This window comes from Poromitra crassiceps (assembly GCF_964638095.1).
Source record: "Poromitra crassiceps genome assembly, chromosome: 4".
Lineage (NCBI taxonomy): Eukaryota > Metazoa > Chordata > Actinopteri > Beryciformes > Melamphaidae > Poromitra > Poromitra crassiceps.
The window spans coordinates 76,442,460-76,457,623 of NC_139626.1; the positions used below are offsets into that span (position 1 = coordinate 76,442,460).

The 15,164-nt window shown below is 45.5% G+C and overlaps 1 protein-coding gene across 1 annotated transcript in view; it reads right to left on the minus strand.

Annotated features, from left to right (window-relative positions):
* Nucleotides 1-15,164, minus strand: part of LOC310775947 (mitogen-activated protein kinase kinase kinase kinase 3-like) — a gene marked incomplete at both ends in the record, with an annotated part of 120,504 nt that overhangs the window by 54,985 nt on the left and 50,355 nt on the right. The window contains 5 exons of the mRNA XM_083636070.1: nucleotides 978-1,019; nucleotides 2,143-2,222; nucleotides 5,453-5,612; nucleotides 7,346-7,385; nucleotides 8,605-8,760. Of these exons, the coding sequence (XP_083492196.1) occupies nucleotides 978-1,019; nucleotides 2,143-2,222; nucleotides 5,453-5,612; nucleotides 7,346-7,385; nucleotides 8,605-8,760 (478 nt within the window). The remainder of the gene's footprint in view (nucleotides 1-977; nucleotides 1,020-2,142; nucleotides 2,223-5,452; nucleotides 5,613-7,345; nucleotides 7,386-8,604; nucleotides 8,761-15,164) is intronic.

Here is a 15,164-nt window from a genome sequence, read left to right on the forward strand (position 1 = left end):
TCTGATGTCCCTCTGAAAAGCAATCCTTGCTCTGATATCATCCAACTTGTTTTCCAAGGACTGGACGTTAGCGAGCAGAATACTAGGCAAGGGTGGTCTGTTTGCCTTGCTCCTCAGTCTGTTACGGATCCCCCCTCGTTTCCCACTGTGTTTCTTGGCCCATCTCCCGCTGTATGTCCCGCGGCCTACTTGTTTGTTGCCCCGGAGGATCTCAGCTGGAAACGCCCGTTTGGTCTCGATCGACACAGGAATAAAAGGTAGGCCTGATTGATCTCTGATCTCTAAAAGCGTTTGGAAATCGTATGTGATCAGACTAGTGGTTTGATCGACAAGACAGATTAGAGAGAAAAGAAAGACATAAAGAATGCACAGTCTAAGCAGAGCGATCCCGACGGCGTCTGGACACAGCCGCGCCATCTTACTCCTCAGACAGGCAGACATAGGTTTTCAAACTTTTTGCGCCTGAGGCACACCAAAGGGCAAGACACAATCTCAAGGCACACCTATATTTGTGCAAAACAGCCTCTATAACACGTGTTATCACGCCAAAAGTTTTTTTATTTACTAATGCCAAATACAATTTGACAAACAACTATATTACTCATGAAATATTTATTAACAAAATAATTCAGGAATTGATTTGAAATGTAAAATTACTACATCAAAGCAGCAACACACGCACTTTTTGTATAGTTATAGGCTATATTTACAATGTATGGTTGTCACAAATTCCCAAGGCACACCTGGACTTGCCTCTAGGCACACCTGGACTTGTCTTTTACCTGCATGTCAGGTTTCATCGTGCTGGGCTCATGTGCAGAGTGATAAATGCCAAGCGTTGCTTGATAAATGAGGACCACTGTGTGTGTGTGTGTGTGTGTGTGTGTGTGTGTGTGTGTGTGTGTGTGTGTGTGTGTGTGTGCGTGCGTGCGTGTGTGTGTGCGTGCGTGCGTGCGTGCGTGCGCACAGGGTCTTACATGGACTTTGGGGGTGGGGGGCAGTCCGTTGCTGATTGGTATCTGGTGAAGGAAGAAGATTGACATCAGTACAAAGTCTCTCTCTCTCCAGGGTTCACACACAAATTCAAGGACTTTTCAAGGACTTCCAGGCCCAATTACTTCAAATTCAAGGACCCAACACAGCACAGTTTGAGACACGGATCAAGGGTACTTACTGCTACAACACTGAGAAGGTTTAAATTGACCAGGTACAGCTGGAGGTTAGCTTAAAGGAACACTCCGCCCATTTTCAACCAGCTTTGTATCATTAGAACATCAGTAGTATATCAGAAAACTGTAAACGGTTTTGAAGTCTGTCATTTAATTTGACAGTTATTGAGTGTTTAAGTGTGGACCAGTGACATCACTGGTCCACACTAACTCAAATTAATAACTCATTAACTCAAATCAACTCTCAATAACTGTCAAACTATTCATCATTCATCTAGTTTGACAGTTATTGAGAGTTGATTTGAGTTAATGAGTTATTAATTTGAGTTAGTGTGGACCAGTGATGTCACTGGTCCACACTTTAACACTCAATAACTGTCAAATTAAATGACAGACTTCAAAACCGTTTACAGTTTTCTGATATACTACTGATGTTCTAATGATACAAAGCTGGTTGAAAATGGGCAGAGTGTTCCTTTAACATTAGCCCTGTACAGCTGGAGGTTAGCTTAACGTTAGCCCTGTACAGCTGGAGGTTAGCTTAACGTTAGCCCTGTACAGCTTGTCATCTCTTCCTGGAGACAGGTGGGCATGAAACAAGGACGCCCAGACGACAGGAGACACACATGCAGACAGCGCAACGTAGTCTAGTTACTAACGTTAAGTAAAAACTATTTATATTCTTGCATAAAATATATGAATGCAAGCACTTTCAATGATCCGTGTCTATTTATGTCTATTTTCAAAAACTTTCAAAGCCAAGGGGGGGGTTATTGTGGGTTATTGTGTCCCCCCGACTTCTCGAACCAAAGTTACGCCCTTGAGTACAGTAAATGTACTCATGTACAGTAAATTTGGGAGGTTAACTCAACCCCTCTGGTATGTACAGTGGCTGAAAACAAACCACCCGAGCTACCAGTGACAAACAATATGTTTAGCACAGAGACAGACATTGTATTGTGTTCCCTCTTACTGGAAGGTCTTTCTTGTCTTTCCTGTTCTGAACACCAGAGGGCAGCGCAGACTGCTGCTCCGAGGAGGCAGGGCAGTTCCCTATAGACACAAAGCAGGAGAGAGAGACAGAGACAGAGAGAGAGAGAGAGACACAGCGGGAGAGAGAGAGAGACAGCGGGAGAGAGAGAGAGAATGTGTGAGAGAGAGCAAGAGTGTGTGAGAGAGAGAGAGAAAGAAAGAGTGTGTGTGTGTGTGTGTGTGTGTGTGTGTGTGTGTGTGTGTGTGTGTGTGTGTGTGTGTGTGTGTGTGTGTGTGAGAGAGAGAGGCTGATATTATTACGCTGGAATCGAAGAGAGGCTCTACTCTGCCCTGATGAAAGATGTCATACAGCCCTTCTTACATCACTTCAATAACAATACACTGACCCCTCCCACAAACTAGCCTAGTTCAAATAATAATACAATATAAAATTGACCTATTCGACATCCTATCAAACTCTTCTCCACTTTTTTCTAATGAATCTGGTCTTAATACATTTTTGTGTTGTCTATGTGAACTGAATTTGCAAAAATCACAGTGCAAATTATAACTGCTAACTTTTTTATTTATCTGTTATTTCTGTTCTATATATTTTTTCCGTGTTTTATTTATATCTGCATTGTGAATTTATTTTGCTATCTGCATGTCTAACTTTGAAAAGCCCAATAAAGAGAGTAAAAAAGGGCAGACTTTGAGCACCATGCAGCCATATGCACATGGGCAGAAACGCAGGGCCATGCAACTGCATGATTCTTACATATTTCCATTCCCCCCTTTCTCTCAAGTACCCCTGAATTATGACTTTCTTTCTCAGAATTCTGAGTTTAATCTCAGAAGATAATAAAGCCTGAATTCTGAGTTTAAAGACTTTAACTCATTGAGTGCCAGCCACTTTTGGAAAACGGATGCTCCCAGTGCCAGCCCTTTCAGAGCGTTTTCAGTGATTTCTCGAGGCCCACAGAATATTGTGTGATATTACTATGTTAACACCGAACACGCCCAAAGAACGATGAGAGTCTATTGTATCATCAGCAAAAAAAAGTTTATTGATATAATTTTCCCTTCTTTAGTTATCAGCCGGAGAAGATAGGTTGTTTTCAGCAAAAACAGACGTTTCAAACTAGAAGCTGAGATAATCAGCCTTTTGTGAAATGAAGCATTTCAAGCACATCACTGACTCTGAAGCTAATATTTTCTGATGTAGTGACACCTCAAAAATAATTTCCTTCAATAAAACAGCGAAAACAAAGGAATTTTGTTTGGCAAAATAATATTTTTTAGCTGCAACCAGCAGCGCTGGCCCCTGCTGCGCAGACCCTACACCTTCTTGCTGGTCTTGATTTACTGCTGGTGGGCATCAGATATTCTAGCTTGTGTTTGCCAACCAATCTGTCCATCGAGCCTGCTGTCTGGGTCAGTGTTGTATGCTGCCCTGCGTGCCCCACCCCCCTCAACTGCAAACCCCTCCTCCGTGGGTGTGTCTCTGGTGGCTCTGGTGGCTCTCTGCTGCGTTTGCTCTGCACTGAAAACACAGCTTTTTCACAGCGTTCCGCCGTTTTTGTCGCCCGCTCCCAGTGCTTCCAACTGAGAATAATAACAACTCCACAACTAATCATGTGGAGGAGCTATCGCAGCGGAGACGGAGGGGCTCAATTGTGGCAGCAGATTGGCTGCTGCAGGCACAGCTAACGTTATGCTTCATGCAGGGGCGGACTGGGATCATAATTCAGGCCGGGCATTAGATACCAAGCAGGCCAGGCCGATACGGGCCGACGCGCGTGCCGGCGTCCGAAGGGCGGCGGCGGAAAATTTGGGGCGTTTGAAGCTCAATTTGGGGCGTTTGAAGCCCAATTTGGGCCGTTTGCAGCCAGATTTGGGTCGTTTAAAGCCAGATTTGGGCTGTTTGAAGCCCAATTTGGGCCGTTTGAAGCCCAATTTGGGCCGTTTGAAGCCAGATTTGGGTCGTTTAAAGCCAGATTTGGGCTGTTTGAAGCCCGATTTGGGCCGTTTGAAGCCCAATTTGGGCCGTTTGAAGCCCAATTTGGGCCAAGTCCAATTTTACAATGAGATGCACCCACTTTAAACCTGAATAAAGTAATAAAACCACTAGTAAACCAGTAGGCGGCGCCTGGCCTGCTGTTCAGTGAGTGGCCTGGCCTGGCCTGCAAAAAAAAAAAAAAAAAAAAAAAAAAAAAAATTTTTTTTTTTTGGCAGGCCAGGCCAGGCCAGGCCACCGGGCATTTGCCCGACGTGCCCGATTATGCAGTCCGCCACTGGCTTCATGCATATCGATGCATACCGATGCGGTTTCCGTGTCCCCACGGCTTCTTCTGTTTTTTTCCTCACCTTTCTCTAATCTGGAGAGCACTGTCGCCACCTAATGGGTCCGTAAAATAGCTTTTACACATTCAACATCCCCCATACTTTCACAGGAGATGCATCAGGCTTTGATCCACGTCCCACCGTCAAAAAACGCAATTGACGACAATCGTCGTCATTGGCACTCTACGTTACTATTTGAATTGACGACGATTGTCGTCATTGGCACTCAATGAGTTAATCTCAGAATAGAGTAGCTATTAAATAGCAATACAAATATAATTAATTTTAGCAAAACATTTGAATGTCTGGGGTCCCTATTTTTGTGATGTCAAAGTGGGTTGGCCAATAAGGGTTGAGACCCTTGCATTATTGGGTGCTACAGGCCCCAATTCCAAAGTAGTTGAATACCCGTACTGTAGAACCTACACAGGCTGGTGAGCTTGTGGAGGGGCGTACTGTAGAACATACCCAGGCTGGTGAGCTTGTGGAAGTACTGTAGAACCTACCCAGGCTGGTGAGCTTGTGGAGGGGCGTACTGTAGAACCTACCCAGGCTGGTGAGCTTGTGGAGGGGCATACTGTAGAACCTACCCAGGCTGGTGAGCTTGTGGAGGGGCATATTGTAGAACCTACCCAGGCTGGTGAGCTTGTGGAGGGGCATACTGTAGAACCTACCCAGGCTGGTGAGCTTGTGGAGGGGCATAGTGTAGAACCTACCCAGGCTGGTGAGCTTGTGGAGGGGCGTACTGTAGAACCTACCCAGGCTGGTGAGCTTGTGGAGGGGCATACTGTAGAACCTACCCAGGCTGGTGAGCTTGTGGAGGGGCATATTGTAGAACCTACCCAGGCTGGTGAGCTTGTGGAGGGGCATACTGTAGAACCTACCCAGGCTGGTGAGCTTGTGGAGGGGCATACTGTAGAACCTACCCAGGTTGGTGAGCTTGTGGAGGGGCGTACTGTAGAACCTACCCAGGCTGGTGAGCTTGTGGAGGGGCAGTTTAGGGAGAGGCGGGCGGGGTGGGCCCTGAGTGGCGGAGCGGGCAGGGCTTCCCGGCAGAGGGCAACGCTTTATGGTACCCTGGTCCTGGTCACCATGGTGATCAGCATGAGGGGGCAGGGTCTCATCCTGCTGATGAGAGGAGACAGAAACAAACAACACACTGCTGTGCTCAGATCTGTAACACTGCCTAGGCTGGGTTGTTATTGGTTATGCAATATTTCCTCACATGTACTCGGCAATGCAGATAAACTATGAAGAAACTGGAAAGGGGATTATAAGTGTAAGCAGATAGGAACTTTGTATCTGCTTACACGTATTACGAAGCAGCTACACATGGTGCACAAACATCCCACGGGATAAATATTTTTTCACTGTGTGCGTTACATGCGCTCCAGCGTGAGAGAGCAATGTGGAAGCGAGGGAGGCCAGGTGGACAATTATTCTGGGAAGATGCACTGAAGAACTTTGACGACGTGGAATGGAAGCGCCATTTTCGCATGTCCATTCCTCGACATTGCCTTGATGAGAAACTGCTTAAAACGTGTGTGGGCATTGGGCAATAACACAACAGTGTGTGAGCAGCTTCTCTCATCTGATCTCCCACCTGGCACCGCTGCGTCAGGCTGATGATCAAAGCGAATAGCCGACTAAACGCTGTTTGTGAGTTTGCTTGTTTAATTCATTGAAATGCGTGAATGATTACTTAATATACGTGAACGTTAATAACGGGCACTTATCACCAAATAGCCTAATACGCAGTATCATCTCCTTGTTAAAGTTGTTGTCTCCTTGTTTCAAACTGGCAAATGGAGGAAAAGAACCAATTCAACTTTGAGGCTACTTGTTTACTCACCAATTTGTCTCTCTTCCAAATAATCCAGCCACTTAACTACACCCGTCCATGAAATTATTAAATAGCACGGGGACATTTAATGCTTTGTACAGTATGTGCTCGCTTAGCATGTCATCAACGCCCCCTCCCGCCTGCCCCCTCCACGGCACCGGAGCATGAGCTGCGACCTGCTAAAGCCTCTCGACCAGAGATGTGGACCTTCTACTAGGGGCTGGGTTAGGGTTAGGTGCACTAGGGGCTGGGTTAGGGTTAGGTGTACTAGGGGCTGGGTTAGGGTTAGGTGTACTAGGGGCTGGGTTAGGGTTAGGTGTACTAGGGGGCTGGTGTGGACTATGATCCATGGTCACGAGAGCGCGCCCACAATGGAGAATTGATGCTAAACATGCAGCCCATTGGAGTAAGGTCTGGTTATGATCAGGAGTCCACTGCATGTTTAGAAACAGCTTATCTGTACGTTCACAATGGACAGATTTTCAACCAACCAACCAAGCTGCAGCAGCAGCGCAGGGCTTGACAGGGCTCATTGCTCATGTTGGTGTGAAGGGGGTCTGAGACGTTGCATGCATTGTTTCATTCGGCATTTGCCAGTCCAGGCAGGGACTGTCACTCGCTTGTTGAGCTCCAGAAAGCCCCCGGCATTCCAGCGTGACTCATCTGCTGCACAGTGCGCCAACTCAGCCTTCATTTGTTTAATTTGAGGAAGTGAGTCAGGAGGAACCTCTAGTTCCAGGAAGACACACATCACTTTTTTTTTTAAATGCATGTTTCAAAAGCCTGATCGCGGCAGTTCTTTGTATGTACATTAAACACATACATTAAACACATACCTTCTGTTGAGCGTTCTCATGTTGTCCCATTGGCTCAAATAGACGCTTTTCAGGCAAAAATGGTGGAAGCGCTGTTGTCAAAAAGCATCGGGGTGTCGACTCTTGGCTTCTATACTCTTTGAGACAAACATCGCACATGACAGAGAGATGTAGAGGAGATAAATAAAGGTTAAAGAACGTACCTCAGGATGACCTTTGGCTCGCAGAGTGGAATCCTTTGGACTGAGAGAGAGAGCAGAGGAGAGAAGAGAGGTTCAAGGTAGCTTCCTCCTTCCTTGCTTCCTAACGAAGAAGCTTCCTAACCAGCTCCTTGTCTGAACCGCTTGGTCTGCGTAACAACATCAAAGTTTGATATTGTTGCTGACGTCAACTGGCCCATCCATTACAACAGCTGTCAGCCAATCTCTCTCCAATAAAAATCTCCAATTAAAATTGGCGCCGACCTCCCACTCTCCAATCAGAGAAAAGTTGAAATTTTCTGGCAAACGGGAGGTCAGATCGCGATGCCTATAAAGGATTATATGTATTTTTTCACCCCGAATCCAACGCCATGAGTCTCTACGAGTTACGGTTGCGGAGATACGTCTGCCCTGCCTGCAGGACTACAGGAGAGAGATAGGGGACAGCGGGGTCTGATGAAGAGCAGTCTGCTCGAAACGTAACCAGTAAACGGTGCAATACATATTTTCACCGGAGCCCATTCAGTGTGCGAGCTGTTTTATTTATTCACTGTTCCAGCCTCTCTCCAGCTCTGCACCTGCCGGATTCAAGCTGGATGTGCGTCTTTTTAACTTTTCTCTTGTAAGTAAGTACCCATAACATAACCCATTCTCGTTCAGTCATCCTGAGGTGAGAGGTCAAGGGACCCCTTTGAAAATGGCCATGCAAATAGATAAATATAATGTTATACTCTCTTCATATAAATGAAAATGAGAATTGATATGTACTGCATTATATGTATCAGATTCTCTGGCTGAAAAAAATATATATATTTGAAACCGAAAATGGCCATGCGTGTTATTCCCTGACCAAAATTTAGCCTAACTTTGTTGTTATTTAGCCCCCTTCCCAACGAGCAGCATGACAAGGTTGGTACTGATGGATTCCTTGAGCCCGCTGCAGGCTCCTTGAAGAACTTTTTTTCATGCACATATCCGTGACCCAGCACTTGAGAACCACAGATCTTGAGTAACTGGGTCATGATTTCTGGAGAGACACTGCTGTTGAGTTTGTTTGTTTTTGCCGATTTGAGCACCACAAGCCGAGTGCCATCCTGTTTCATTTTATTGGAGAGAAGGCAGACCTCTCTACGGACGATATTTCCAAAATTCAGCAGCTCACAGCAAAACCATTCTAGATGGATAAATAGCACTACAGGTGAGTGGAAAAATATATTTTTGATTTAAGACAACACTGCCTTTAATGCTTTCATAAGACTCACTGTTGCATTTCATCATGGATGTCGTCATGGTGATCCGCAGCATTCCCAGCCCCTGATTGGACACCGCCTCCTTCCTCCACATGACCATCATCATCCTCATCTTCACCCTCCTGGTCTCCATCGTCCTCCAGGTGAGCTTCATGTGCCTCATGTCCCCTGACACAAACAACCACACAACTTAGACTGTTGTTTATGCAGGGAATAATCAACTCCTAGGTGTGCGTTGCCTCCGGTGGTTGCCTCCGCGAAACGCATTAAATTCTAACGCCAGTGGCGTGCCTGACCAAGTTGGTGCCCTAGGCAAGATTTTTGCTGGTGCCCCCGCCTCCCCCCTCCCCCAAAGAAAATATAATAAAAATTATATCGCAGCTAATTCCACCACTGCAATGCAGGCTCAGAATCGGCCTTCCCAGTGGCACTGGAAGTACTTTTAGGTGGCGGGTGCTGTAAGGAAGGGACTCTCGGTGCTACCCGCGAGGGCAGCGCGAAGAAAATTTGACGTTTTTTGGACTTTCATCCATATTTAGAAGAATATTTAATTTTAAATTAACATTAGGATTATACTGTTGTGATGTCATTATTCAGTATCTTCTCCTTTTCTCACTCACTTTCATGTAAGCACCTGCTCTCCCTTTAGTCGTTTTACACTACAACAGACAGCAACACAGGCATAAACACTGAACTTATTATTATTATTATGGAAAACCAGATTATGATGAAAATCAAACACTTTTGAAGAGAGAGCGTATGGAATAAGATTAGAGCTGGGAAGCACAAACTGTTTTTTAATGCATCTTGTTGGTGGTGGTATAAACACAAGACAGCCAAATCCAACAATTTCGAAAATCCCATTTCTTGCCACCAGGGGGTGCTGCAGCACCCTCAGCACCCACCTTCCAGCTCCCTTCCCCCACTCTGGGAAAAAGCTCCGAGCAGGTAGAAGGGGGCGCGGCCGCGCACGGGGTGGGGTGGTATGGATTAGGCACCATGGTGAAAGTGCTGCAGCCCAGGCAGCCAGAAAGCCAGAATTAGAAAAATGATTTCACTATTATTTAAAGACTTAAGACGTTGTTGTGCTTATTTTTTGTCTACTATTGTAAAATAATAGTAGGCCTATTATCATGAAAAAGTATTTGTAAAAAAAAAAAAACGGCTCAAGCGCCCCTAGCATTTGCCTTGTTCGCCTAATGGACGGCACGCCACTGTCTAACGCACACCTAGGAGTTGATTTTCCGGCTTATACCACGGTCATTTACCAACAATATAAAATAAAAGCATTTGCAATTTTCTTGGTTCAAGTTTTGCAATCAAAATCCAACATTTCTCAGAAGCCATAACTCCGTTTACCTAGCAACACCTGGGAAACAGACTAAAACCTGGAACAATCATTACCATACCGTCAGCTTCTCATGCAATGGAAACGTTTGCTGTTCCAGTAAATAGAGAGCCAAAGTGAACGTCACTTCCTGCTTTTCTCCCTAAACCAGCGTGTGAAAAAATATGAATGGTTAATGGAGAGATATGTTACTTTTTTTATCCTGTTTGATTTGTGCCACGGGGTACACATGTTAATTTCTGTCAATTTAAAAGAGAACTATGCATGTCAAGAAAGTCGTAGTTTGTCCTGAAACTGAAACTGTAAGGTTTAGTTTTGTCAATCAACTACATCTCTCGTGTCGCACATTATACGTCACACCATCAACAACAATGGACTGGCGGGAGAGACGTCACTTACGCGACTGGTTGTGCGTCATCTTTCTGATTAATAACTTATAGTGCCACAGTTTTACCACAAACTGCGACATTCTCGACTGATCTTTTACCTTGACAAACATGTGTTACTCCCATAGCACAATTCAAACGGGATCAAAAAGTTAGCATATCACTCCGTTCACGATTCAAACGATTCATATTTTTTCACACGCTGATAGAGGGAGAAAAGCAGGAAGTGACGTTCACTTTGCCTCTCTATTCACCTTATGTAGCCACGCCCATTTGACCCGGTTGTGTGGTCGTGTGACGACTTCCGGCAAAAATAAATAAAAAGGCCGGCTGCTCCAATATCATCTAACTTTGAATGAACTAATAATTTAGCCAATTGTATGTAACATACCAAATAAAAGCAAACGGCAATGTCTAAGAATGCAACGCCATGTAACTGGCTCGTTAATTCTCGCATTCCAGGGAATTACGTTTACGTCTGCGGGTCTTATAGATGTAAATGGCTTGAGCTGCGCTCGGAGGAGAGAAAACCATCTGAAGTTTTCTTTATTGGAGTCCAGGTATGTTTTACAAGAAAGTGCTCGTCATTGTCGACGATAACGTTATCTGACCTGGCTAACAGTGGATACTCCGCTTGCTTGCTGTGTACCGAGCTCAAAGTAGTAGGCTACGTTCTTTGTTTTACCCCCTGCACTGTCCCCTACAAAAACAACTCTCTTCTTCTGACGCTTTTGTATTGCGCGCCGTGACCGCCGGAAGTGTTAACACGACCCGGAAGAATTTGGCCCAGCCCCCGCGTCCGAACATAAGGTGAATAGGACGAACCTTGGATACAGCAGGGAAGTCCGCTCAGCTCATTAACTCATTCACCGCCAATGACGTCTTTGACGTGTTATCAGCAATGGCCTTCCCCGCCAAGGACGTGTTTGACGTGTTTTTGTTTTTATTGGTGCAGCGCCTGCAGCAAACACTTGCCCAGCCTGTCACACAGACACAGGTCCCTGCCTTCAAAGGGTAGCCGACAGCACGCGATCAAACACATACCGCAGCTGTTGTTTTATAAATTGAGCAAGAGGAATAGCAGAGAGCGGGTAACGCTTCCTTGTGCAGACAGGAGAAACGCCATTGTAACGCCGAGCTGGAGTCGCCTTCCTCTGTGCCAGCCAGGAGAAAACGGGAGAAAGTAATCAAGAGATGTGTTTGATCATCGGAGGAATGAGGAAATGATCGATCAGTTTGCGAGGGCGGTGAGGACGTGTTGAATAGCCGAGGGGAAAACGGGAACGATCATAGATATGACAGGGAGACATGGACGAGGACGGTGTACCAGAACAAATCAAAATAAACACAGGAACAGCTAGGCAGCAGCGGGCAGAAGGCACTCACAGCAGCCCGCTGTCCTTCTCAAGAGCTATTCAGTTGGTTCATGTAATCGCTGGGCTGCTCGCCCTCCAGTGTTGCTCCTGGCCAATCCCAGCGCCACAGGGCGTGGTTATTGCTTATCCTATGTTGGGTTAGAAATCTAAAAGGGGGATCGTGTGTGTGTGTGTGTGTGTGTGTGTGTGTGTGTGTGTGTGTGTGTGTGTGTGTGTGTGTGTGTGTCTGTCTGTCTGTCTGTCTGTCTGTCTGTCTGTCTGTCGGTGTGTCTGTCTGTCTGTCTGTCTGTCTGTCTGTCTGCACACTCACACCGAGTAAACTGTATTGTTGAATGTATAAAAAAAAAAGCACTTCATGTGTGTATATATATATATATATATATATTATTTTTTTTTGTCATTTGTGTCCTAACGAATAATATTTACATGTCTGATGTCAATACAGTTCAAAATAAAATAATTGAGAGTGAGTTATGCCTGAGATTGTGCCCTTTTACAAAAATGCTTTTTTCTCCCTTTTCTCTTCCCAGACAGGCTTTTTTTGGTGAACATGGGGTGTATAAAAAGGGTTATAAGTAGAGTACAGAACATGCTAAAAGCTAACTTTCTTTTTGGGGGTGAAAGTAGAGACTTAGATCTTCATTTCGAGGTATTGGACATCACTGTAGTCCTAGTACAGAATTTACTGTGGGTCTTGAAAGATGACCAAACATTATGGAAATACTTGGCCTGTGCCAAAAATGCCAGTCAGATATTGGCAGTGAATGAGTTAAGAACCCTTTGGCTCAGCTGAGCCAGGAAAGCTAACGTTTTATTAGCTTTGCTGTTTGATTAAACAGCAGTGCAGGTTGGGTAGCGGATGAATTTAGAACAGTGATCGAAGCCACTCGGTCACTCGCTACATTTCCGGCGTTTTACCGGCAGCATTTTTACAAAGGAACAAGAAGCAGGAAGCCTTAAATCCCACTTTTGGCGACAGTCACTTTGTGTAGAGAATCGTATTGACTGATGAATGAAAAGATCAGAGCTTTGAGTACACAGCCTGCACTTCTTACAAGCGTCTGTAACATTGTGAAGGTACAGGAAGGATGAACTCTGAGAGGAGACAGCTGTCTATCCCCTACGCAGGCCGCGTCTATCCAATCCAATCCACTTTATTTATAAAGTACGTTTAAAAACAACAAGGTTGAAAACAAAGTGCTGTACAAGTCAAAAACGAATAGCATAGGCCTACCACAATCATACAGTACAAAAACAACGAACAAAGACCAAAGTGTCACATAAAATGACATAAAATGTCTACACTTTTCCCAAACCAGTTTAGATGAAAGCACGGCCCAAACTCATTTGATTGGTCGCCCCCCCCTCATGCTGTCCTCCGCCACGCCTGACAACAAACTACCATAAACAGCAGAGGCGACCCCGCTGCACCCTGAACGCCTCTCTTTACAGCCAGACAGGCACTGGTCAAAGAGAACTCTTTCCCCCAAGTTGAGTGTGTTTTCCTGGAGATGTGCGGCTCGGAGAACTATAGAAGTGGGCAGCGCTGCATGACGAAGCCGGGGTGCGCAGGGCGGGAAGAAGCATAAATTGGATTGGAAAAAGTAAACGCACCCGCAGGCCTGCAGAGGCGGTCAGCACTTACAGCACTGCAGGACAAACTATAAGTGTTCCTCACCTGTTATAAACCATCTATAAATCATTTACAATTCATTTACAAGGCTTTCTGCATCCCCTAATCTAAAGTGTGAAATATTCATCACACATAAATGTGTCACATACAAGGAGGTATAGCTCGGGGCGGCTTTAGCTCAGGAGGTAGAGCGGGTCGGCCAATGACGCAAGGGTTGGCGGTTCGATCCCCGCTCCCTCCCAGCTGCTGTCGTTGTGTCCTTGGGCAAGACACTTAACCCCAAATTGCTCCCGATGGTGTGTAGGCACCCTGCGTGGCAGCCTGCCGCCATCGGTGTATGAATGGGTGAATGTAGACTACCTACTGATTGTAAAGCAAAGCGCTATATAAATGCAGACCATTTACCATTTATAGCTCTGTTTGTGAAAATTGAAGCCAAAGCGAATGTGTCTTAACTGAATTCTTTAAAATGGCTTCCCAGAGACTTACAAAAGGCACCAAAAAGTTGTTTTAAATCCGCGACCCAAGACGGTGACATCATGCTGCAAGGCATGCAATCTAAACAGCCCAATAACGACCGTGGTTCCACATGGTGACGTGTGGCTCCGCCCCCACACTGTTTGATTGACAGGTGAGGTGTGTACAGTCAGTCACCCTCGTGACATCATCAAGCAGCGCCCTAGTTGGCAAAAGCTGTTGTTCAATCTAGCTAAATGTCAGACTTGAAAGCAGCGTCTTGTCTTGTCTGAGGTGGAATGCAAATGAACTAGAGTCACATGATCAAATGTTTCATGTCCTCTTGAACTTTGAGGGGGGGAACTTTGAACTAACTTGCACTTTTGTGTTTGTGTCGTTTTGTATTTTGTGGACTCTGACCCAAGCCAAGACACAAAAAACAGGGGGGTTTTGGTTTAAACGCAAATAGCGTTGTTTTATTCACGGTCCAACTTAGGTTCTTCCCTTATCGGGGCTGTTGATTTAAGGCTTCAATCAAGGCAGGTGGGGTTCACATAACATGTGAGTCAAAGCAGATGAGTTTTCCACATAACGTTGCATTTAGGCATTCCGTAGTTCAAGCGCTCCAGTACATTGCCTGCGGACGAGAGGAGATCAGGTCAGGTCAGGTAACATCACACAACGACAGAATTATCATTCTGTGGATCTTTCTGAAATCAGGAGGACTAAGCCCCCTTGGAAAAGAGGGAAGTTACGGAAGAGAGGGAGGAAAGGAGGTGTCCGCCAAAGACTACGGAGACAACAACTTCGGCGCATTCCTCTCCCATCTATTATCCTGGTCACTTCGCCATAAGACGGACGAGCTGCAAGCAAATGTAAAATTTCTGTCAGACTACAGGAATGCCTGCATTCTCGCTATCTCTGAGACATGGCTGAAAGATCACGATTTGGATTCAGATCTGGAGATCGAGGGGTTTGGATCCCCAATGCACCTGGATCGTGACGCACAGAAGACTGGTAAAGCGCTGGGTGGAGGGGTGTGTTTATATATAAACAAGAGGTGGTGTAAGATCGCTGTGGTACGAGAATCTATCTGCACCCAGGACATTGAACTGCTCTCTGTCTCTCTTAGACCTTTTTATTTACCTTGTGAGTTTCCTCAGCTGTTTGTGTCTGTTGTTTATATCCACCCCAAAGCAAACGCAGATGCAGCTGCAGACATTATAGAAGAGGTGACACATCGACTGCAGTCTATTGCCCCAGATGCACCCAATCTGATCATGGGTGATTTTAATCATTGTAGACTAAAAAAGTCCCTGTGTAATTTTCATCAATATGTCGCCTGCCCAACGAGGCACAACAAGGTGTTGGAC